The 27,112-nt window shown below is 38.3% G+C and overlaps 2 protein-coding genes across 3 annotated transcripts; both read right to left on the reverse strand.

Moving 5' to 3' along the window:
* Positions 1–3,077: 3,077 nt before the first annotated feature.
* Positions 3,078–7,801, reverse strand: LOC107772709 (membrane-associated progesterone-binding protein 4). Of its 2 annotated transcripts, none has more exons than XM_016592191.2 (8): positions 7,545–7,801; positions 7,351–7,436; positions 7,174–7,245; positions 6,842–6,879; positions 5,310–5,353; positions 5,099–5,145; positions 4,525–4,663; positions 3,078–3,364 (listed from the first exon to the last, which is right to left on the reverse strand). In XM_016592191.2, the coding sequence occupies exons 1-8, from the start codon at positions 7,644–7,646 to the stop codon at positions 3,197–3,199; spliced, it is 696 nt and encodes a 231-aa protein (XP_016447677.1). In that variant the 5' UTR covers positions 7,647–7,801; the 3' UTR covers positions 3,078–3,196. The 2 variants fall into 2 exon arrangements, with proteins under 2 accessions (XP_016447677.1, XP_016447676.1); XM_016592190.2 differs by having other exon boundaries at positions 4,525–4,699.
* A 652-nt stretch (positions 7,802–8,453) lies between these two features.
* On the reverse strand, positions 8,454–8,981 carry LOC107772710 (beta-1,3-galactosyltransferase pvg3-like). Its single transcript, XM_016592192.1, has one exon. The coding sequence runs from the start codon at positions 8,979–8,981 to the stop codon at positions 8,454–8,456; it is 528 nt and encodes a 175-aa protein (XP_016447678.1).
* Positions 8,982–27,112: the final 18,131 nt, after the last annotated feature.

Below are 27,112 nucleotides of genomic sequence, written 5' to 3' on the forward strand. Positions count from 1 at the left end.
ATGTGCGTTGTTTCATATAGGAATGAGAGCATCGTCAAAGCTATATCTCGAGTGTATCCTACCGTACCACATTTTGCTTGTATATGGCATCTCTGGAACAACGTATACAAGAGATTCAAAAAGAGTCATGAGAAGTTGAGTGAGGTATACTTTTTAATGGCAAAAGTATACACCCAGGATAAATTTGATAGTCTAATGGAAAAGGTGGAGAAGGTGGATATTGAGGTGAAAGATTACTTAGAATTAGCTCGATACGAAAAATGGGCTAGGTTGTATGCACTTGTTAACCGTGGATAGACTATGACATCAAATATTGCTAAGTCAATCAATTCGACACTTGTATCAGTAAGAGAATTGCCAATCTATGACTTCCTAGAAGAAGTTAGGAAGATGTTTGGATGTTGGAATTGCAGCAATCGAAAAGATGCTTCACACACATACACAACGCTTGGGGAAAAAATATCAAGAGATTCTTATATTGAATGAGGCGTTGTCTATCCGTATGACTGTAAGTTTTCATTAGTTTGCTATATGTAGTTGCATTGACTAAAATCTGATATATGAATACATGTTGTAATTATTCTGAACAACTGCAAGCTCCTTAGCGGTTGGCTGAATGTTGTTGTTTTTCATCTTAAAACAGTAATACATTCAATGTAAATCTCTATTTCTGTATTATGTATGCTACTGTATATCTGTATATGTGCAGTCATGTATATAACTGTATATTGTATTCACATGTATTTTGTATTGATTTATAACAATATATCCAATGTGAGGTTGTATTAATGTATTATGTATGTTACTGTATATCTGTATATGTGCAGTCATGTATATAACCGTGTATGTTGTATTCAAATGTATTTTGTATTGATTTATAATAGTGTATTTAATTACATAAACATATGTTGTATGTAACATCAGCCAGTTAAATAAGAATAAATTACCCGGTTTTCCTCGTCGTTGAACATGTCGTTCATCAAATAAGCAAACGATGGCTGGTTGTTAGTGGACTTCCAATTGAGTATTCTGGGAATCATGTTATCAACTCGGAGTGCGATTTTGGGGTCGACTTTTGAACAACACTCGTACAACCATACTTGTATAACAAGAGGCATGCATGCAATCCTGTAATACTTCTTCTAGGAATCCATTTTCCGGCTAATAGATTTGAGTTGGGTAGCGAATGCCTCTTTACCCCATGGGTAATCACAATATCTCCCGCTCGCGACCAAGTCAAAATGTTGCCTTGAAATGGTTGTGCAATTCTTCTCACTGGATAATATGAATGTATGTATAAAATACAACATAGCTATTTTAACCGCATCTTCATCGTGTCAAAAGCCCCAATTCTTGTCATTAAAGCATTTTACCAAATCAATCTTCTTCACAGACTTTGCTCCGCCAAAGTATGTCTCCACAAGCATGTTAGGCCTCTTTGTGTTAAAATTAAAATCTTCAACATCACCAATATAATTTAGACCAGTGACTACCGCAAACTCCCTGAGTGAAACGCACAATGTTGTCCCATTTACGTGTATGAGAAATGCGTCAAGAGAACTTTCTTCCGGCCCTCGCACCATGAAGCACCTGAACAATTGATGTTGAACCTCACAATGTTTCATACCGAGAAATATACCAAAACAAGTTTAACCAAAAAGTTGGTATTGTTGTGGATTAAGATTTTCTTTGAGGTCGGAGATTATATCGGTGTTAGTGTAGGAGAAGATGTGCGCTGATGAAGTAGGCGGGTGTTTAACAAATAATTTTATTTCCTGCATACAAACACCACAAAAAAGTAAATACATACTTTGAAATACAGATAAATACAACTAGGTTGGTACAATACTTTGATTGTGTTTAAAATAGGTGGTTTCTGACTTCGAATACAGGTAAATACAGGTATATATGAATACATTATTTTCATTGTATCCCAAAATACAGTTCAGACAACATACAAGTTTGAATCATGATAATATTAATACAGTACTGTTGGTGTATTTAAAATTATTGTTTTTCGAATTCAAATACATATAAATACAACTAAATACAGAAAAGGCAAAACCATGTACGAACTAAATTAAGTGTATGAGGACAAACAAACAGAAATACATGTATATTAAAAGCAATCAGGTTATACGATTACACAAAATACATGTATGGAATTTTTTTTTTACATCACCTTGTCCTTCCGTGTTTTCGAGCTACTTCTTTTAGCGACCTGTTTTCCTTGCTCCCAAAAGCAACATCGCTAATTTTCTTCTCTTTTTCACATTTATGTTGTGTACCGAAACTTTAGAAATATTAGCAACTGTGGTTCTTTTCGAGGATTTCGCATCTTCAACTTGTTTCATAGGGTCATTGCATAGTTTAGTCTGCCTCTCAACTTTCATGGTTGCTGCAGAGAACCTACAAATACAACTTCCTCTTGAGTGATTCGCAAATCCAAAGATGGCCCTTCAAAATTGAGGGCTTTAGTGGGTATACCTTGTGTAACCCTCTTCGGGGGTTCTTGAATCAGCCATTAAAGACAAAAATTGAAGTTTCTTCCTCAAAACCTAACAATGGCGAAAATTAAAAAGGAGTGAAGAGAAAAAGAAGAATGACATAGTAAGAAAGAACCTGCCATGTGCTTCACCAATTAGTAATGAACCACGATTTTTAGGAGCAAAATCATGGTAGATTTATTCTGAGAAATTTGCTCCTAAAATCTTGCTGAGAGAGAGAAAGATCGTGTGCTAACTAGAAGAGAGAGAAAGAACATAAATGACGTATTTCACGCCTCTAAGGTAGTGTATATAATAAATACGTATTTTTCTATAAAATATAAAAGGTAGCTATAAGTAATAATATTTTGAAATTGTTTTGGTTTATTATAAATGGGGGGTAATAGTTTGCTATAGGAGGTAAAATTTCCTAGAAATATCGCAAGAAAGAAAGTATGGTCCAAGGTCCATTTACTTTACATGCACAACAATGTAATTTCCAACTAATGAATAAACGACTTAATGCTCCAAGGGTTGTAAAAAAAAAGTTAAAAAATAAACTTACGCTTTTCGAAGATGGGGACAGAGAGATGCTAGAAATTACTGTCCCAAGAAATATTGGTAATGTTACAAAATTTCCTAACATGGAAAATTTTAGAAATGTCTGTGGAATTGATATCAGATATACTATAAAACCCCAACTGCAGTTTTTATAAGCGGCATGTTTTGGCTAAATAATCACATCCTTCGTAGACCTCCAAACCTGGCTGGCCAAGATCATCCTCTTTAAAGCAAGCACAGCGTTTGCTCATTTTTCCGGTCAATGCAATCTGCTCAGGTCGTTGAACTAATCTTGGATATCCATCGTCGCACCAAACCTGAAAAAGGAAATAATGTTGCTACTTAGCAAGCGTTTAGAGGCATGCAATGACATTATCTGCAATATCTCTACCATTACGGCAGTACATAAAATTGAAGTTTCATTCTGTACAGCATACAGGATTCAGGAACAAGAGCCTGCCCATCTAATTTTGTTCCCTTCATCGAGAATGACACACAAACTATTTGAAAATTCAATTTCGGAGAAGAGACATTTGTAGGAATGTGCTAGTTGGTTTGAAGAATACGAACTAATGTACAATCATATCACAGCAATCACTTGTTTCTTGGCAAAGCACATCAAGGTACGCCCCTCCTATCTCAAGTTTGAACTGAAAAATAGTATCGATCCAATTACTTTTAGTCCCTCCACCATTTATCAGACATTGCTGACAATGCGCAGCAATAACCAGCTGTTTCTTTTCTTCTTAAATCTTTTTTGTTTCACATTGCCCTTTGTTTGGAAACTGGGGAAGCAGACGGACACAAGCTGAAAGCTTTCCCTTCCCTTATTTGGTTAGGAACGAATGGGACGAACCAAGATGACATGCATACAAAAACCTCTCCTTCCCATTGGATCACATCAAATTGTTGTCTCCCAAGGAGAAAAGTAGGGAGAAAACAGAGAAATAAAGATCTCCTTAGAAAATAAAAGACCTTTTCTATTGGCCTCACCCAAAATAATCTCTTTCAATTGGGTTCCATGCAGGGGCAGATTTATTAAATGGGGCACGTGAACCCATGGTCTTTCCGCCAAACTAGGTATTCTATGTACATATTTTCTGGAATTGATCTAATATTACCTGCTGGCACCCATGCTCCAAAGAGGGCTAAATGGTACACTTGGTTGAATGCTGAGTTATTACCTAAAGGAGCAGGGATTAATTCCCACTTAATACTTTCTTTTTTCTCCTTTCTTTAGTGGTAATACTTTCTTAGTAGTGCACCCATGTTATAAAAATTCTAGATCTGCCTCTGGCTCCATGCAAGGGATATTGTATTATCTTCTGAAATTTCCCTGTTCTCAACCTAAAGGAAACAGGGAAGGGAAAGCTATAACCTCTTGTCTTCCTTTCATTCTTCCCCTACCGCAGTACCTAGTATTTAAAAGGAATATCTTTGAGGTATGGAGTTTGGAACATTGAAAATAGAATTATACCTCTGAACCCTCTTCTTGACTCCACCTTGAGTTACAGCTAGGTAGTTTAGCCTCTTCATTCTTCTGTTTTTCCATCAGTTGAGCACCTCTGGCGGCCTTTGCTTCAGCCCCTTTTAAGTACTTTGTGGGATTGCCTTCACTGTCATAATAGCGACCTACAAGCTTACCGACAAATCTGCCAGAAAGGAAGAGAGCTAGCAATCCATTCAATTCTTCAATCTTAACCTTCCTATCTATGTTAGTCATAATAGGGGAAACAAACAGAGGGATGGCTTCTTAAGCCAAATTCTTTGTTATTGCTTTTTAGCTGCCAAAAAACATGAGATATGAACCACGATTTGTTATTTTATTTTGTTGTCCATTTTATTAGCAGAGAAGAATAAAGTCTAATTTCTCCATTAGGAAGAATCTATTCCCTGATGTTTTGCAGAAATATCATGGAAATTAAATAGTAATAAATCTGAGTTTTGAATAAGAAATTGAAGACACTGCTGATAACCTTTCAAATAGATGAACTGTTTGCATTTCACATTGCCAAATTCAAGATTAAGAAGTTTGAAGATGAATTACTCACGTGTATGTTCTGAAGTAGAAGTCTCTCCAGTCAACAATACTTTTAACCTATAAAAGTGAGATGTCGAAAATAAGTTCTTCCCTATCAAGACAAAAAAAATGCTAGACACAGCACACTTTAAAAGATATTTCTGGAGACTGATATCAATACAACTTCAGTACAATTCAAAAAAAGGAAGCAGACCCACTGAATGACAACAGAACATCACTACCTCGGCACTGGATAAACCGTGCAGTGAGTCAGTAAGTCCATCTCCTGTATTAACATAGAATAAAAGAACTTAACATTAGAAGCCACAAATCATCAAGACAAAACCAAAATATAAGAATCATATTTCATTTATGTCATGGAAATAGAGAGGCAAGCAAGAAGTCCAAATATCACAAATATTGCATTTGGGCATCAGTCTTGTTACACTTTACAGGTTTCAAACTATCTAGAAGCAAGAAAAGGGAATTCTCATTAGCAGGTCAAGTTTTAGCAGCTTATTATTTGTGTCCAGAGTGGAAATGACAACTGGGATTCTTAAAAGGCAACAGTTATTGCTTAAATGGCTTCAAACATCATAATTCATAGTTCTCACATTCTTTTCCTAATATCAATCGTTGTAGGATTAGTCGAAAGATTTCCAGAAATAGACAAGATCAAGCACATTCTTTAAATTATACAGAGTTCGTGCTTGACTGAGCTTTGTATTTGATAAGTTGCACTTGACTAAGTCTAAAGAGTCTAGTCCTGAGTAGGCATTCCTTTCCCTTTGAAGAAGCCCAGGAAAAGAGAAAAAAATATAGTTTGTACTGTCATAACAACAATTCAATTGTACAAACCATAGAGCACAACTTTCAATTTCTAGCCTCTTTCAATACAGATGCCATGAAGCTCCCCAATTTACTGCTTCCATTCTGCATTCGCCTTCTAGCTGAAGCTTTCGCCCAGTTCCAGTATAATATTATGTAGTTGGTTATTAGATGTTCAAAATACCTCTTGGTCCTTAGAAGTTGATGACAACAATATTAAACTTAAGGTAGGAGAATTCTTGGCTAATGAACTTCCAAATCCCACTTCACGATATGGTAATGAACCCCGGGGATAATTGATGAGCCACAATATCTGCTAGTTTACTCCTTTGCTTATTAAAATTTCCTTTAGGATTTGAAACTTTTTTAACTTTAAGTTTAGTACAAGCAACCTGTTTGTACAACATAAAGGAACACTGTTTGATCCAAGGGGATAAATATAGAATATGAATTTTGATCAGATAACAGTTCAAATATTATCTCAACTTACATTCACCAATTCACTCACTAACCTTTCAAAGAGAGAAAAAAAAAAAAGAATTGACAGCGGCTAACCCTACAATAATTGTCTCCACCTTACAGATGCAACTGGTGGTTAACCACTAAGCAAAGCATAACAGAACCCTAGCGATAAACCACAATCCCTAATTGCAAGCAAGTGACAGGAGCCTCCAAGTAAAATGCATTTTAAAAACAAAACACTTTACAATAATTGGAATGACACTTTCTTGGCAGCTGGAGATGGATCTGATATTTTTAAGATTTTTCAACTATTTGAAAGGAATGTTGATTTATTAAGTTGTTTTTGCTTCTGTCATGAACTCTTAGTTCGAACTATATGCAGTCATAATGTGCAGTGCAGTAGACAAACTAATAACAACCTCAATGCACTACATCGTAGATCACCATATCCAAAAAAATGGAAATATGGTCAGAAGATTCTAACCTGTAAAGTTTCCGGATACGAATGCACGCGAAGCATCTCTGAAATTTGAAAATCGTAAAAACAACATATGTTGGTTGGAAAAAGCAATTACAATTTATAAATACTCCTATGAGATTAGCCTTATATGACTCGGAATCAGCAAAAGTTTATAAGCGATTTTCCTTCATCAGAAAATAAAGTTCCCACATAAGTAAGAAAAAAAGGTGAGAACAGTAACCGATCTTATGACTCGAAGTGATAGAATCAATGAATACATTAAACCTTCAATAAGGATTACAAATTATGAATAGCATAAATACAACAATTGCAAAAGAATTGGAAAAAAAAAAGACCTTCCAGCAAAATGGTTGTAGCCGTCTCCTACTCCATAGTGACTTTTTCCTTTGCTCACATCAAATACTGACCTAATAATAGCACCAAATCAAAAGCAACAAAATCACTCAAATGTTCAAAAAAATTCAATCTTGAAATGACATAAGAGTAGTAGTATAGCAGATTTGAACATGTACCCAATAATACCAAGAAAAATGGGCAAGCTTGGATCAGACCCATTGTAAATTGCAAGTTCTTCAACAGTAAAAAGTCTCTGAAAATTCTAAAAAAATGAACCCCACAAAATGAAAAAGTGATCTTGAGATTCAGATACAAATAATACAACAAAAGATACTGATATATTCAAGATTATGGAGTTAAAGAGACAAACTTGTGGAGTAGAGTAGAGTGATTTGAGAGGGAAAATCTTGAAAAGGAGCAAAGAGAGAAGTGCCACTATTAGAGAAATCCCTAAAAATGGAGACCAACGCATTTTCACTCTTTACTGAGGACTCAAAAATCAAAAGTCACCAACTTTCCCGTTCGCAGCTACTTCAATTGTGCTTACTTGACAGAGAATTGTAATAATTTTAGCTTCTTCATCAGCCTTTCTTGTTGAATTGTGTCTTTGAAAATTACGAGTATTATTTATTGTTTAAAAAGCAATTTTTTTTAAAAGGACCTGAAAATTAGACACTTGATTTTTTAGTCTACTGTGGAGAATTGAAAGTTGACTTTCACAACTAGGTGAGTTGAACTTTGAAACAGTCCTTTTTTTTAATGAGTTCAGGCTAGAGAAAATATTTTAGAATGAATATTATTCGAACCAAATAAATAAATAAATTATGAAACCATTTAAATCTTTTCTGGCGACTGAGTTTGCCACAAAATGTTAAAAAGTACGCTACAAATAAATTAAAAGTAGGTCTATGCTCCAAACAACGACCTATAATAAATTTATTTGTGAGAACATTTTATTAACTTTGTGGCGAGTTAAGTCACAAAGATAATTTGTTTAATTATAGCTTTCGCGGTGACTAAAATCGTCACAAAAGTTAACAAATGTGTCACAAATAAAAAGGTACGTCGTTACTCAAAATGGCGACATATAGTCCGCCGCTCAACCATTACTATTATGGCGACTTGACACTTACTTTTGATTATGACTAAAGAGGTTGCTACAAAACGTCGTTACTAAAATCTTATTTTTTATAGTGATAAAATGGGAGATAAAAGAATTATCTTGCAATGTAGTCAATCTTAGTTAAAACTAACAACATAGACAAAAATTTCAAATTCATTAATCAAATGATATACTATAAAGATCAGAAGGTTGAAGTTGTTTAGTTACATTGAAAAATCTTAAAACATCTACCCATTGCTCCCATTTTTTCAGCCTATGAACAGCAATTGTATCTGGTATAAGCTCATGTGAACATCTTCCATTAGTTCCTGGATAATCATACATTCTTGGCTTGTTAGAAAACCTATTTTTTGCTTTATTTCCCAAATTTAGCCATTGACCAACCAACTTATCTTCAGGACCATAAGTATTATTCGCAGGAATATTCGATCTTCCAATCCATTCCACCAGATCCCACGATAAAATAAATCCCATTCCGGACATGTAATGCACGAACGCGTTCATGCTAGGGCAAGGTATAACAAAACCATAATATAAATCAACTCTAGGTAATGGTTGGAGAGATGTTGCTAATGGTGCTAGCCTCAAATACACATCATCATCCGCCTTCATGACGTAGTCGTAACGTGTAGGAAGGATTTGAGGAAGGGTAGAAAAGTAAGTGTAAGTTTTGCCACTATTCATGTTTTCAGAGCAGTTGAGGACGATAATGTCATTAAAACGTATGATTTCTAAGGCGATGAATGTCCGATGTTCAGCATTGGTTATGTTGCAGAAAATGAACTTCACGTCGATACGAGCTATGGATGTGGATTGAATTCCATAAGCCAGACGAAGGAAATGTCGCCTATCGAAATTTCTTGGTTGTGTAAAAATTCCTATTAAGAGGGTGAACTGTGCGTTCATTTGGGTCGATTGTCGCAACAAAACGGTGTTGTTTAACGAAGTTGTTATCGAAAAGTTTAAGCGAATATTAAATGATATAAAGAAGATAAAGAGAAGTATAACAAAAGAAGATAAAGAAACCAAAAGCAGCTTCCTCCTCAGCATCCTAGTTTAGAAAATGATATAAAAGGTATGTCATTGAAAGTTTAGACAAAAGGAACCAAGTTTGAATACTTAGAAAATGGATTATGTGCTTTTTAAATAGACCACAGACCACATATATATATATATAAAAAGAAAAGGCATTGTCCTTACATGGCATGGTTAATGGTATGAAGAAAGTAGAAAGCTTGTGATATTGTCATGCTTTGTATGCAAGGAGTAATTATCTTGTGAAAATTATGTGATGAGGGGCTTAAAATGTGAATAATTTAACAAGTAAATTTGGTTTCACTTGAATCAGAAAGAGCTCAAAAGTTATGTTGCTACCAAAATTTTAGTCTTATAAGTTTATAACACGATGCTTCATAGTTATTCTGATATACATCCATTATCTCATCTGGTTATGTAATAGATAAACAAATACTTAAAAAAATTTAAAAATATTTCACCTTGTATAGTTTTCTTTTTTCTGATAACCTTGTAAATTGTACATACAGGGGAAGGCCAGGAGAAATGAAGAAGGAAATTATAATATAAGAAATTGAACACTAATAGCCAGTCAATTGAGTTACTATGATCTCCAATTTAAATATCACTAGTCTAACGATACGCGCGTTGTGCGTGTATTCTATCTCAATAATTATTAAAAAAATAAAAATTACATAAATATTATATTAAAATTATATTTGAGTTAAAAAAATAAAAGTTAAAGAAAAATGTATAACTTCCTGAAAATGATGATTGATGATCATATTTAGCCAACTCAACAAAAGAAAAACTCTGCTCATAGAAGTCCTTAATCATCTCAGTTGTTATATTAACTTAAAATTTACTCCAGTTTTATAATTTTATTATTTCAAGTTCACGAGTCATCATGCTTCTTTTTTAGTCTCTTGGCCTATTGCGCCAACCATCTCTCTCTGTCTTTCTTTCTTTCATATGCTTAAAAAATTTCTTAATTATTTATTTTAATTATTAAGTGTAGTTTTTAAATATTATACGAAAACCCGATGAATAGAAAAGTATAAAAAAATGATTTTAATATACCGAACAATAAAAATAATTAAATGATAATTTTTTCAATATGAATTTATGCCACGACCCAAAATCCAACTAGCCGTGATGGCACCTAACCCAACCCGTTAGGTAAGCCAATTTATAAATATTTGATTTAAATAATATTTAACTGGCTCTATTAAACTCCTCAAGGACTGGTAGTACAAATCATGAGCTTGTAAGATTAGAATTTACAAAGCTGGTAAGAAATAAATACATCATCTGTTCGAAATGTACATAAACAGATTTTCTTTATAAATCTAAGGCTACCATGAACAAGAGGCAGCTACGACCGGAATATAGGTACGTCTTCAAATCCAGCCCCCGTCGATCACAACAACGTCAACATCCAATATCTGCACGCAAGGTGCAAAAGTGTAGTATGAGTACAACCGACCCCATATACTCAATAAGTAACAAACCTAACCTTAGGTTGAAAGTAGTGACGAGCTGGAACACAAGTCGGGGTCCAACACCAATAGCCAACAACATTTCATAACAATATAATTTAAAGTAGCACAAGTAATAATTCAACAATAACATGCTCAACTCAATCATGATTTCTGAAAATAGCTATGCCTTTCAAGTGTATCAGTGAAAACTCAAGTCTTTTACCAAAGTTGCCAAAAATATGAGTAAGTTTGAAAATAATAATTTTTCCAAAATTCCTTTCAACAATAAATAAGATGTTTCATTTTCTTTCCACATAGCCATTGGAAAATGCACCAATATGCCCATATGCCAATATGTGTGAGAAGTCATGAATGACGTGATACCGTACAACATGAAGAAAATGCATCTCTATGCATGTATGTCAAGTGTGCATGTCAATGCGATGCAACTCAGTGATAAAACCATATGCATTCTCTCAGAGTATCATTTCACCCAGTCCTCCCAGTCACTCAGTCCTCACGGTCACTCAGTCCTCACAATCACTCAATTCTCTCAATCATTCGGCACTCGCACTCATTAGGTACCTGCACTCACTGGGGGGAGGGTGTACAGACTCTGGAGGGGCTCCTTCAGCCCAAGCGCTATAATCTGTACGGACAACTCACATGCTATAGTATCAATATATGTATTCGCACAGACAACTCACGTACTATAATAAGCCAATCTGGCCTGCTGCAGCGTGCAACCCGATCCCATAATAATAAAGTATATAATGGCTTACTGCGGCGTGCAGCCCGATCCCATAATTATCCTCACAATCAGACCCTCGGCCTCACTCAGTCATCAATCTCTCCAGTCTCTCGGGCTCACAATATCATGAAACTAGCCCAAAATAATGATATGATGAATCAATAAATAGCAACATAGACTGAGGGATGATATGAAATGAATGAACATGACTGAGTATGAATTTACAATTTAAACAAATAAATCGACAGTAGAAATGACCTCCATGGGTCCCAATAATACCAACATTTGCCTAAGCATTATTTCTGACATGAGTCACAACTCGATAACTCTAGTACGTAGAGATTTCATGATTACAGATAAGTTCAGGTAACTACACAGTACCACAGGAATAACAGGAGTCACAGTTCACACGGTGCACGCCCACACGCCAGTCACCTAGCATGTGCGTTACCTCAACACCAAACACATAACACGTATAATGAGGGTTCATACCCTCATCTCCAAGATTAGAATAGTTACTTACCTCGAGAAAGACAAATCCAATACCGAGCAAGATGTACAATACTCCGAAAATTCCATTCCATGCGTATCAACCTCCATACGCCTTCCTATCTCCTCAATTCAAGCCAAATGACGCGTATATATTCAAACAACGTGCAAATTAATCACAACTTACTCTAATGTTTACAATTTAACAATTTACAAAAATTTCCAACTCCGCTCGAAAAATCGATAGTGTGGCCCACGTCTCGGAATCCGAAAAAACTCACAAAATCCAAACACCTGTTCCGATACGAGTCCAACCATACAAAAATTATCAAATTCCGACATCAGATTGACCTTCAAATCTTCATTTTATATTTTTGGAAGATTTTATAAAAATCTGATTTTTCTTCCATAAATTCACGGATTCATGATGTAAATGAATATGGAATCATGAAATATAATCAATATAGGATAAGGAACACTTACCCCATTATTTTCCCGTGAAAATCGCCCAAAAATCGCCTACACTGAACTCCCCAAACTCAAAAATGAGTAAAAATGGCAAAACTCCCTGTTTTATGGGGGTTTTATGTATATGGCGCCACAGGTGGCGTGGGATGCTGCCTGTGGCGCCCTTTCTAGTACTTTCAGCAGTCCCAGCGCCAGGGATAGCACCCCACGCTACCCTGGGCGTTGACGGCGACAGAAAATCGTTCTTGACACGGAAATGGGCATAACTCTCTCATACGATGTCCGAATTCAACGATTCTTTTTGCTATGGCTCCGTAATTTTAATACGGATCTAATGCTTTAATAAAAACTGAATTTGGAGCTCATTTTATTAATGTGACACCACGTATTCTTGAAGAATTGATGTCGAACATTCTAGGAATATCCAACTTAAATTCCGTTAACCATCCGAAATCCACCCTCGGCCCTCGGAACCTCAACCAGATATACCAACAAGTCCTAAAACATCATACGAATTTGGTCGATGCCTCAAATCACATCAAATAACACTAAAATCATGAATCATACCCCAATTCAAGCTTAATGAACTTTAAATCTTTCAACTTTCAAACCTCATGCCGAAACATATCAAATCAATCCGGAATGAACTCAAATTTTGCGTACAAGTCATAAATGACATAACAAAACTATTCCAATTTACAGAATATGATTCCGACCTCGATATCAGAAAGTCAACTCCCCGGTCAAACTTTCAAATTTTAAATTTCATGTTTTCGCCATTTCAATCCAAATTTAACTATTGACTTCCAATGTCACGACCCCAAATTCCCTCCGTAGGATGGCGTGATGGCACCTAGTCTCTAAGACTAGGTAATCCTATCAATGCAGAATAAATATAAATAATTAAAATACAATTCAAATAATTTCAACTCCCAAAACCCGGTAGAAATAAGTCACAAGCTTCTAAGAATTTATCCTCGATGTCTCTATATAACAGAGTCTAAAGAAAATAAGGAAGCAACATAACAAGAATAGAAGGGGACTCCGGAGTCTGCGGGCGTTGGCAGATATACCTCGAAGTCTCCTCGTACAGCTAGTTTACTGATGCGTGGTCTGATAAGATGTACCTGGATCTGCACAAAAAGATGTGCAGAAGTGTAGTATGAGTACACCACAGCGGTACCCAGTAAGTGCCAAGCCTAATCTCGGTAGAGTAGTGACGAGGTCAGGTCAGGCTCTACTGGAGAATAAATAATGGCATGGCAAAATGTTTAAACAATATTATAAGATAAAATGACAATGGAAATGAATCAAGTAGTATGTCACATTTAATTACATCAAATAATGGCAAATAAATACCTCGTGAAAACAAAATAAAATTCTTTTCAACTTTAAGAAATTCACACAATAATCAAAGGCAACTGCGGCCATAAATCAATATCAACAAGGGCACTCCTGAGGTATCACCTCGTAGTCCCAAATCATAAGCAAATTCACAATATCTCATTTCCTTATCTCACCGCGGGAGCCTTCACAATTTATTTGAAAGAAAATATTTTTCTCGAAATAGCATCCCGCGTTTTAGCCATCCTTATCACACCACATGACTTCTAATAGTTCCCCCTACTAGCCACGCGTATTAAGTCACCCTTATCTCACTGCATGCGTTTTAATACTCAGACCTTATACCACCGCATGCGTATCAATATCACAATTTGCACCTCAAGTGCTCAAATAATTTAATTTGCCAAAATAATTCAACAACAATATTTTTCCACAATAAAGAGCTCACGGTTCATGCCAAAATAAATCATCAATAATATTTTATGGCTCATGCCAAAATAAATCATCAATAATATTTTTTCACAATAAAGAGCTCACGGCTCATGCCAAAATAAATCATCAATAATATTTTTTCACAACAAAAAGCTCACGGCTCATGTCAAAATAATTCAACAATAATATTTTTCCACAATAAAGATCTCACTACTCCATCACAATGAGTACGAAAATCTTACAAAAATATTCAGGAGTAAATGATTTAGGAAAATAATATTTCAAAATCTTTAATACGTTGCTTCATCATCAAGTTTAAAAATGTCAAATACTTCATATTAATAATATTTAATTTAAAGAAAATCAACCTTCAAATAATGCACAGAATAAAAAAAACCAAGTTCCAACTAAACAGATAAAATAATTAGTAGGAAAGGGTCAAGCAAATTTAAAAATATAAACATTAAATCATTAATGAAGAATATAACAAAATAAAATAATTTAATTAATGCGCAACAATGATCTACACAATTTAAAACATAATCTTTCACATTTAGCCCGTGTACACACTCGTCACCTCATGTACATGACTTTCCCCACATTACAATTATCAATCCTAGGGAAATTTCTCCCACAAAAGGTTAGACAAGTCACTTACCTCGACTTGCTCCAATTTAACCAAGTATTATGCTTTTTCCTGGATTTTCCGACTCCGATCGACTCGTATCTAGTCATAATTAATTCGATACAGTCAACAAAAATTATAGTAATCAATTTCATAAGAAAATATTATATTTTTCAATAAAATCCGAAATTAGCTCAAAATTTGCCCGTGGGGCCCATATCTTGGAATCCGGCGAAACTTATAAAATCCGATAACTCATTCAATTACGAGTCCACCCATACCGATTTTATCAAATTCCGATAACAACTCGACCTCCAAATCTTAAATTTTCGTTTTTGGACAATTTTGCAAAAATCTTGATTTTTCTTCCATAAATTCATGGATTCATGATGTAAATGAGTATGTAATCATGAAATATAAACAATATAGTCCGTGAAAATCGCCCAAGAACCGTGCTCCAAAAATCCAAAACGAAATGAAGGAAATGACCATTTTTGGTCTTAAGTTTCTGCCCATCCGTCACTAAAAGTCCATTTTCCGTCACTAAAAGTTCATTTTCCGTCACTAAAGGTCCATCAGAAACTGCTCTACCAGCCTTCATTCAATCGATCATAACTTTATGTACAAATGTCCAAATGATGAATGGTTTAACTTTCTGGAAACTAGAGTCAAACAACTACAACTTTCATATTTTACAATTTTCTGATTCCTTATGAATTATGAGATATAAGCTACCAAAGTCGGCTCCACGCATTAGAATTTCTGGCAAAACTGCTCTACCAGCCTTCATTCAATCTATCATAACTTTCTGTACAAATATCCAAATAATGAATGGTTTAACTTTCTGGATACTAGAATCAAACGACTACAACTTTCATGTTTTGAAAAGTTTCCGATTTCTTATGGATTGCGAGATATAAGCTTTCAAATTTGGCTCCACGCACTAAATATCTGGCGAAATTTCTGCAAATTTCCAGCAACCCTCTTTGTCCGAAATCCATTCCGTTTACCTTCCGAAATCCACCCAAGACCCTCGGGACCTTAACCAATTATTCCAACATGTCTCAAAATACAATACGAACTCAGTCGAGGCTTCAAACCACATCAAACAACATCAAAACGACGAATCCCACCTCAAATCAAATCAATTCGGAATGACTTCAAATTTTGCACACAAGTCATAAATGACATAACAGACCTATTCCAATTTCCAGAATCAGATTCCGACCTCGATATCAAAAGGTCAACCCCTTGGTCAAACTTCCCAAAAATTCAACTTTTGGCATTTCAAGCCTAATTCCACTACGGACTTCCAAATAAAATTTCGATCATGCTCCTAAGTCCAAAATCACCATACAGAGCTGTTGGAATCATCAAAATTCTATTCCGGGGTCGTTTGCACATAATTTGACATTCGATCACTATTTGAACTTAAACTTTTAATTTTTCATCAAAATTCCATATCTCGGGCTAGGGACCTCGGAATTTGATTCCGGGCATACGCCTAAGTCCCAAATCACGATACGAACCTACTGGAACTGTCAAAACACTGATCCGAGTCCGTTTGCTCAAAATGTTGACCAAAGTTAACTTAGTTGAGTTTTAAAGCTCTAATTCACATTTTAATTCATTTTTCACCTGAAAACTTTTCGAAAAATTTTACGGACTGCGCACGCAAGCCGAGAAATGATAAATAGTGCTTTTCGAGGTCATAGAATACAAAATGCCAAAAGTAGTGAACTTGATGGCATATTCTCCGCCTTAATTCACATACAAAATGCGCACGCAACCGGTAAATATGCTAAGCTGCCCAAATTCTCCGCCTTACGACTCAAGGCATCGGCCACTACATTGGCCTTCCCAGGATGATAGAGAATGGTGATATCATAATTCTTAAGCAACTCCAACCATCTCCGCTGCCGTAAATTAAGATCCTTCTGTTTAAACAGATGTTGTAGACTTCGGTGATCGGTGTAGACCTTACAATGGACACCGTACAAATAATGCCGCCAAATTCTTCAAGGCACGAACAACAGCTGCTAACTCAAGGTCGTGGACTGAAATATGTTTTCTCATGTACCTTTAACTGTCTGGACGCGTAGGCAATCACCCTATTGTCTTGCATTAACATCGCGCCGAGACCAATACGCGACGCGTCACAATACACAGTATAAGACCTTGAACATGTAAGTAATACCAACGCTTGTGTCGGAGTCAAAGTGATCTTGAGCTTCTGAAAGCTCAACTCACACTCGTCTGACCCTGTAAATGGGGCACCCTCTTGGATCAATTTGGTCTTAATAGTTGTTCATAATCAATTACAGAATCGTCATTTAACCTCATGTTAACAAAAATCTCGTTGCAAACCTTCACAATACTGATAACTAGATGCGAGGCATGAAGACTTCATAATTATTTACCCGAATTAACGAGTCACATTTAACGCCACCTAGGCGGGCACCTACCTCGTAGGTTAAAAATTAATAATTACAACACGAATTTGACAACTATGCACAGAGAATTTCATATAAGAATTTTCAAATAAGCCTAACAGGCATGACTTCCTATTAGTACTATAGTACATTCTCCCCCCCCAAATTGCAGCTATAACAACTTTTTAGTTTCTTGGCTCGATCTCGATCTTGGCCGATCTCGATCTTGATCGATTTTTAGGTCTCGAGCTTGGTCTTGGCCGATCTCGATATTGATCGGTCTCGGGGTCTCGGGCTCTGTATTGGCCGATCTCGATATTGATCGGTCTCTGGGGCTCGAGCTCGACAACCTAACTTCGCATCATGGCTCGATATTACAATGATGAACCTCAGACCATCATGTTCCAATCTCGATTAGTCATATGAAGCGCAAACTCGGTTTTGACCGTGTACAGATAGTCCCCTCATTTCTTGAAAAGAAGACGACGAGAAACGATATGAATTTTCGAACTTCGACTTGGTGGATGATGATGTCAGTGACGCGCCCGATTATGACGTATGTAACGAACGTCCCATCCGTCTAGTTACCAAGGTATTAAATGCCTATCAGTCGTTGGTTACCGGTTCTGAACCGTCATCACCAGGCTATAAATATTCAAATTTTCATTCTCATCCAAACTTTTCACTCAAAAGCTTCTTTTCTATTCTTGCATCTTATTCAGAAAATCCCTTTGCTTCATAAACTTTACATCGCATACAACCCTAATTCTATTTTCCTTTGTTCATCAATGGTGAAAACCTCCAAAACGGTGCCTCAAAAAGAGTCTGCTTCTTCATCACGACCCGACAGCGGTGAGGATGCGGTGGAGCCTTGCCCCGAGGAATTCATTCTGATAGGGTGTTCAACTGTCATCGATTTTAAGGTTGAAAAACTTTCTTCGGTACTGGGCCGATGTGATCCGATCTCAAGGTACCAATGTACAATCACTGAGAAACTTCTCGACAAAGTAAAATAAGAATGCAACTGGGGCGACAAGCACGTGGTAGTCTCATTGCATGAGGAATCAATTACTACCCACGTGGAAGGGTTCTTAAGCGTTTATACTTATCCTTTCACGTTGGGTCCATTAGACCCTGTCATCATCGCCTTTTGCAAAAGATATAACATGACCCTAGGACAGATCCACCCTTCTTTTTGGAGAATAGAGATTCTCCTGTGATTCTTCTCAAGCAAAATCGAGGGGTGTATTTTCACCCTCGATCATCTTATGCGCCTTTATAGTCCCCGACTCTATCGAGGAGCATTAATCAAGCTTGCTCGCCAAGCCACCAAAGCTTAGTTCTTGAGTATAGATAAGACTCGTGATCAAGGTTAGATGGGTCGATTTGTTCGAGTCAAAACCTCAGACCTGATCCATGCCGATGACATGCCGTTTCCTGAGAAATGGAATATGAACCATGAGTACTTTTTTCCCTTTGAGCGTTTTAATTTGTGACTGCCTTTCATTTTCTTGATCCACTTTTTCTTTATTGTTACAGCTGTGTCTCGGATGCCGGAACCGATTCCAGAACTTAAATAGTGGGTTGAAGGTCTGATGTTGCAGAGACCGTACTCCGAGCGCGCTTGGGTGGAACTATCAAAGGGTCGATGGGAGGCCCGCAGTCATGTTAAGTCTCTTTCTTAGTTTGTTTGTCGTTTGATCTTCTTCACTTGCTTACCCTTTTTTTTTCCTTTGTAGGACTTGGGAAGGACTTTGCCATGAGGCCCCCATCTGGTGATGAAGAGGTCCCTGCCCCGAAGCAGGTTAAAGAGAAGAAGAGAAAAGATGCACCGAGCTCCCCGGTCTCGGAAAAGAAAAAATCGGCGAAGAAATCTTGCAAGCCCAAGGGGGCCTCCGGTATCATGCCTCCGGACTCGATCCGTCGATTAAGGGATGGGATCGAAGAAGGAGAAGAGGAATTAGCCTGTGTACGGGCTAATGTTGTGATACAATAATCCTCCGAATCGGCGGAGGTAGATAAGGGAAACCTGACCATAATTCCTGAACAAGGAAAAGCCGAGACTATCCCGTCTCGAGCTGAGATGGTTGAAGGAGAGACCGAGGGCAAGACTTCTCGGGCATCAGAAGATATCTCGAGGGACGAGCTCAGGATAATCGACATTAGCAGATCCCCTCATATTTCGGATGCTATGATCCGTGAGGCCAACATGTTGGAAAGTCGATCTTACGAGGGTATTCAGGAGTCGACTGATATCCACGACTTTCTGGATGGGCTCGAGTATGCTGCCTCGGAGGAGATTATCGGGTTCGGTGGATTACCGGTACCGAAGAAAGCATCATGGTCGGGATCGATCGGGTCTTCATCGGTCCCAAAACTGGTGGACCGATTTCCGTCCCCGAGTGTTAATCCCGATCGTAAGCGGAAGATAGTGCTCTCCGTCCCGAAGGATGCCCGAATTTTCTCTCCCTCTGTGGGGATTGCTAGTTACCTTCGGTCCTTGGTGAACGAAGAGGATCAAACCATGATGAATGCGGTAGGGCCCGCTTGCCTTTTCAACGAGGCCCAACATGCTCTGAATCGGGTAACTTCGATGGTATCTCTGTTGTTTCTTTTACACTTAGAGTTGTAGATAATTCTAACATCTTTTTCCATGTTTGTAGGCTTTGGTGTTGCATCACGAGGCTTTTCTTCAAATCTGGGAGAAGCACAAGGCTAAAGTTCGGAACCTCACTGAGAAGAGTAACTCCTACAAACTTCTTAGTAAGAAGCTTCGGGCAGATTTGGCAATGGCTCGGGATGAGCACGAGGAGATGGCTGAGCAGGTATTCCGAATTCTTCACGATAGTGAAGATGAATTGGAAACAACCACTAATGATCCGATTCTGCAGGTTCGGCAGAGGCTTGAACAGATTGGTCGGCTCAATTCGCATGTAGATGAGCTACTGGCCGAGGCGGAAAAATTCAAAGAGAATATGGACATCCTCGCCTTGAAAAACGAGGTCATTCAAGTGCAATTGGAGTTGGCTGAGGCTTAGCTTTAGGCTACAAAAGAAAACGCCTCGGTGTAGATCGAGAAGATTAAGGAGCTTCAACATCAGTTGGATTTGTCCATTTATGATAAGGCAAGCTTGGCCGATAAACTCGAAGTAGCCAGATCTGAAGTGGCCGTAGAGAGAACTGAGGTGGCCAAGGCTAACAAAAGAGATTATGCTAAAGTGGCCCAGCTCAGGATCGATGTTGAGGTCAACTAGGCCAAGGCCAATAGCATGGTCGAACATGTTAAATGGCAGGCTCAGAGAGAAGCTCTCGAGGGGGTCAGTGCTCAGGGCTTCGATGTTGCGGCCAAATCATAGAACCGGCCCACAAGACCGGCCCAGGCCCACTAAATCTGGGCCAAACGATCCTGGCCCGTTTAGCCCGTTTGGCCCGCGGTCCCGGGCCTGGACCGGCCCACTTGCCACTCTTAGTTGCGGCGTGCAATCCGATCCCCCCAATATAGAATTTTAAATAAGTCTGTTGCGGCGTGAAATCTGATATATATATATATATATATATATATACACACACACTTTCATTTACGTTGCGACGTGCAACCTGTTCCCCCAATATAACTTTAAACAACTCATAAATGTAATAAAAATTACTCCAATAAATACCACGTCCAGTGAGAAACTATTAAGCATCAAGACACACAATAATTATAATTTATTTATGAACAAACAATGGCAATTAGCAATTAATTGTGAAAATCGTAGAGAAAATAGACAGTTTAATATTTAGTATGCTAGATGTCAAATAACAATTAAGACACATAAACCAAATAGTATGTAACAATTATTGCAGTAATTCAAGAATTAATATTTGACAAATAATAGGAGAGAAACAATTATTATAATAATTAATTCGTATCTTAGAAAAATTTATGATTTTCAAATAATTATGCAAACAATTAATTTTGACGACGTATAGACACTCGTCACCTCGCCTATACGTCGTTCACATGCATTTCACATAACAAATAATTTAAGGGTTCTATTCCCTCAAGTCAAGGTTAACCACAACTCTTGCATCGCTTTGCAAATTCTAATCAATTACTCGACCACAACTTTTCCTTTTAAATTTGTCTCCAAAAGCTTCAAATCTATTCACAAACAATTCGATATACTCAATACGAACCATAGGAATTAGTTCCATATGAATTTATTAATTTTTCGGATAAAAATCTAAAATTCATTTTAAAAATAGACAGTGGGGCCCATGTCTCAAATCTCGAAATAACTTACGAAATATGAATACCCATTCCGAGACGAGTCAAACCATACAAAAATTATCAAATTCTGATGTCAAATGGACCCTCAAATCTTAAATTTTCGTTTTTGGAAGATTTTATAAAAATCTGATTTTGCTTCCATAAATTCACGGATTCATGATGTAAATGAGTATGGAATCATGAAATATAATCAATATAGGATAAGGAACACTTACCCTAATATTTTCCCGTGAAAATCTCCCAAGAATCGCCTTACCCGAGCTCAAAAATGGAAAATAGTTGAAAATGGGATCGAGAAGTTAAGTTCTGTTTCTCGAATTTTTACCCTTCGCGAACGCGGTCAGTACCTCGCGTTCAAGAAGCACGTTTTTTGTGCTGCCAAAACTTTGCTCTTTGCGAATGCGAAGGCAACCTCGCGAACTCGAAGCTTTATCGCTTGGTGCCCGGCCATGCCTCGCCTTCTATACGAACGCGAATGCTTCCACGCGTTCACGATGAACACTGCCCTCTACCCTTCGCGAACGCGAAGAGTAATTTTCCCCTGCCTCAAGTTCCTCTTCGTGAACGCGATTCATCTATCGCGAACGCGAAGTAGGAAACCAGACAGTGCATCGAAAAATTTTCCAGCAGAGTTCCAAGTCCAAAATTTAACCCGTTAACCATTCGAAACTCACCCGAGCCCTCGAGGTTCCAAACCAAACATGCACACAAGTCTAAAACCTCATACAAACTTGCTTGGGCGATCAAATCGCCAAAATAATACCTAAAACTATGAATCGGACACCAAATCAAAGAAAAGTTTGAAGAAAACTTTAAAACTTATATTTTCATAACCGGACGTCCGAATCACGTCAAATCAACTCCGATTCTCACCAAATTCGGCAGAAAAATCATAAATATTATAGTAGACCTATACCGGGATCCAGAACCAAAATACGGACCCGGTGTAAATAAGACCAAACATCATTCAATTCTTAAAATCGTCTAACTTTCAAACTTTTAACTTTTCATCAAAATTTCATATCTTGGGCTAGGGACCTCGGAATTCGATTCCAGGCATACGCCCAAGTCCCAAATTGTGATACGGACCTACCAGAACTATCAACAATTGATCCGAGTCCATTTGCTCAAAATATTGACCAAAGTTAACTCAGTTGAGTTTTAAAGCTCTATTCACATTTTAATCCATTTTTCACACAAAAACTTTCCGAAAAATTTTACGAACTGTGCACGCAAGTCGATGAGTGATAAATAGTACTTTTTGAGGTCTTAGAATACATAATTAATTATTAAATTTAAAGATGACATTTTGGGTCATCACATTCTCCACCTCTAAAATAAAAGTTCGTCCTCGAACGAAGTTAGAAAAAAATACCTGAGCTGGTGAATAAGTGTGGATATTTACTCCGTATGTCCGACTCGGACTCCCAGGTTGATACCTCTACCGGCTAACTTCTCCATTGCACTCGAATTGAAGGATAACTATTAGACGGACCTGCCGACTAGAATAGCTGCCGGTTCCTCCTCGTAAGTCAAATCTTTATCCAATTGGACTGAGCTGAAATATAACACATGGGATGGATCACCATGATATTTCCGGAGCATAGACACATGGAACACCGGATGAACCGCTGATAAACTAGGTAGTAATGCAAGCCTGTAGGCTCCTTCACCCACCCTTTCAAGGATTTCAAAGGGTCCAATATACCTAGGGCTCAACTTGCCCTTCTTTCCGAACCTCATTACACCTTTCATAGGTGAAATCCGGAGTAATATTCTTTCTCCAACCATGAATGCAATATTACGAACTTAACGATCGGCATAACTCTTTTGCCTAGACTGAGCTGTGCGAAGTCGATCCTGAATAACCTTGACCTTATCCAAGGCATCCTGTACCAAATCGGTGCCCAATAACCGAGGCTCTCTCGGTTCAAACCGTCCAACTGGCGAACGCCATAGCCTTTCGTATAATACCTCATATGGTGCCATCTGAATACTCATCTGGTAGTTATTATTATAAGCAAACTCCGCGAGTGGCGGGAATTGATCCCATGTACCTCCAAATTCTATAACACAAGTGCGAAACATATCTTCTAATATCTGAATGGTGCGCTCCGACTGTCCGTTAAATGTTGTACTCAACTCAACCCGTGTGCCTAACTCACGTTCTACAACCCTCCAGAAGTGTGAGGTAAATTGCGTACCTCGATCTGAAATAATAGACACCGGCACACCGTGAAGGCGGACAATCTCACGAATGTAAATTTCAGCTAACCGCTCTGAAGAATAGGTAACTGCCACTGGAATGAAATGTGCTGACTTGGTCAACCTGTCCAGAATGACCCAAACTGCGTCAAATTTTCTCTGAGTCCGTGGGAGTCCAACAACAAAATCCATAGTGATACGCTCCCACTTCCACTCAGGAATTTCTAACTTCGGAAGCAAACCACCAGGTCTCTGATGCTCGTACTTAACTTGCTGACAATTCAGACACCGAGCTACATATGCAACTATATCCCTTTTCATTCTCCTCCACCAATAATATTGCCGCAACTCTTGATACATTTTAGCGGTACCTGGATGAATAGAATACCTAGAACTGTGTGCCTCATCGAGGATTAATTCATGAAGCCCGTAAAAATTAGGCACACAAATACGACCCTGCATTCGTAGAACTCCATCTTCCCCCACAACAACCTGTTTGGCATCACCGTGCTGCACTGTGTCCTTAAGGACAAATAAATGAGGATCATTATACTGCCTCTTTATGATGCACTCTTATAAAGAAGACCGAGCGATTGTACAAGCTAGAACCCGACTGGGTTCTGAAACATCTAATCTCACGCACTGATTAGCCAAAGTCTGAACATCTGCAGCTAATGGCCTCTCACCAACCGGAATATACGCAAGACTACCCATACTCACAGCCTTTCTGCTCAAAGCATCAGCCACCACATTGGCCTTTTCTGGGGTGATACAAAATGGTGATATCATAGCCTTTCAACAACTCCAACCATCTTCTCTGCCTCAAATTAAGATCTTTTTATTTGAACAGATACTGAAGGCTACGATGATCAGTAAATACCTCACACGAGACACCATAGAGGTAATGCCTCCAAATCTTCAGCGAATGAACAATGGCTGCCAATTCTAAGTCATGAACATGATAATTCTTCTCGTGAAGTTTCAACTACCGCGACGCATATTCAATTACCTTGCCGTCTTGCATTAATACTGCACCAAGCCCAATGTGAGATGTGTCACAATATACTATATACGATCCTGAACCTGTGGGTAATACCAACACTGGCGCCGTAGTCAAAGCGGTCTTGAGCTTCTGAAAGCTCAACTCACACTCGTCTGACCATCTGAATGGGACACCTTTCTGGGTCAATCTGGTCAATGGGCTTGCTATAGATGAAAACCCTTCCACGAACCGACGATAATAACCTGCTAAACCCAGGAAACTCTGGATCTCTATAACTGAAGTAGGTCTAGGCCAATTCTGAACAACCTCAATCTTCTTAGGATCCACCTTTATGCCTTCTGCCGATACCACATGCCCCAAAAAGGCAATTGAGTCTAACCAAAACTCACATTTTGAAAATTTAGCATATAATTGATTATTCTTCAAAGTATGAAACACACTCTGAAGATATTGCTCATGCTCCTCTTGACTGCTGGAGTAAATCAAGATATCATCAATGAATACAACCACAAAAGAATCCAAATAGGGCTTGAACTCCCGATTTATCAAATCCATAAATGCTGTTGGGGCATTTGTCAACCCAAATGACATCACTAGGAATTCGTAATGCCCAAACCGAATCCGAAAAGCTGTCTTAGGGACATCAGATGCCCTAATCTTCAACTGATGGTTATCAGACCTCAAATCAATCTTCGAAAATACTTTGGCACCCTGAAGCTAATCAAATAGGTCATCAATTCTTGGCAGCGGATATTTGTTTTTGATAGTGGCCTTATTAAATTGCCGATAATCTATACACATCCGCATAGAACCATCTTTCTTCTTTACAAATAATACTAGAGCACCCAGGGCGAGACACTGGGTCTAATGAATCCCTGATCAAGCAAGTCTTGTAACTGCTCCTTCAATTCTTTCAACTCTGGCGGGGCCATACGGTATGGTAGAATAGCATTGAGTGCCCGGAGCCAAATAAATACAAAAGTCAATATCTTTGTCGGGCGGCATCCCCCGCAGATATGCAGGAAATACTTCTGGAAATTCACGAACAACCGGTACTGAGTCCATAGAAGGAACATCTACACTGGGATCGCGAATATAAGCCAAATAGGCTAGACACCCTTTCTCTACCATACGCCGAGCTTTTATATAAGAAATAACCCTGCTGGCAGAATGACCAGGAGTTCCTTTCCACTTTAACCGAGGTAACCCCAGCATGGCTAGGGTCACTGTCTTGGCATGAAAATCCAATATAGCATGATAAGGTGACATCCAATCCATACCCAAGATGACATCAAAATCTACCATATCAAGAAGTTGAAGATCCACACTAGTCTCAAGACTACCAATAGTAACCACACACGAACGATAGACATGATCTACTATAACAGAGTCTCCCACCGGTGTAGATACACATACAGAAGCACTTAGAGAATCACAAGGCACAACCAAATATGAAACAAAATAGGAGGACACATAGGAATAAGTAGATCCTGGATCAAATAGAACTGAAGTATATCTATGGCAAACTGGAATAATACATGTGATCACAGCATCGGATGACTCGGCCGCAGGCCTAGCTGGAAAAGCATAAAATCGGGGCTGAGCCCCACCACTCTGAACTGCGTCCCTGGGACAGCCTCTAACTGGCTGGCCTCCACCTCTAACTGGCTAGCCTCCACCTCTAACGGTTTGACCTCCACCTCTAATGGCCTGACCTCTACCTCTAGCTGCCTGGCCCCTACCTCTAGCTGGCTGAGCAGACAGTGAAGCAACCGGTACTGGTATAATGGCATGAGAATCCTGCCGAGATCTGTGACCCGCTAATCTATGGCAATACCTCCTGATGTGACCAATGTTCCCACACTCATAGCACCCATCCTGATGTCATGGCTACTGAAGCTGAAGCTGACCCGAATGGGCCGGATAGTCGCTGTAGTAACTTTGGAGAGGTGGTGCACTGATAGGAGCTGAATGTGCACTAAATGCTGGATGTAGTAAGGCATAATAGGACTGTGACTCCCTAAAGCACCATGAGATGCATGAAGTGTTGAATGAAATGGTCTGGGAGGATGACCCCTACCAAAATTACCCCTGCCTCCAGACGAGGCACCACTAAAACCACCGAACTAACGGGGCCTCTTATCAGATCTCTGCCCTCTCTCTTATGCAAGAACCATCTCGATCTGGTCAATGTATAATTTCTCCACCACCTCTTGGCAGAACCCATCATCTGAAATACAGCAAAATCAACCCCATTAGTCTCAACTATACCCATGTTCCGCAGCACCTCATGGCAGC

Source organism: Nicotiana tabacum, chromosome 2 (genome assembly GCF_000715075.1).
Source record: "Nicotiana tabacum cultivar K326 chromosome 2, ASM71507v2, whole genome shotgun sequence".
NCBI classification, from domain to species: domain Eukaryota; kingdom Viridiplantae; phylum Streptophyta; class Magnoliopsida; order Solanales; family Solanaceae; genus Nicotiana; species Nicotiana tabacum.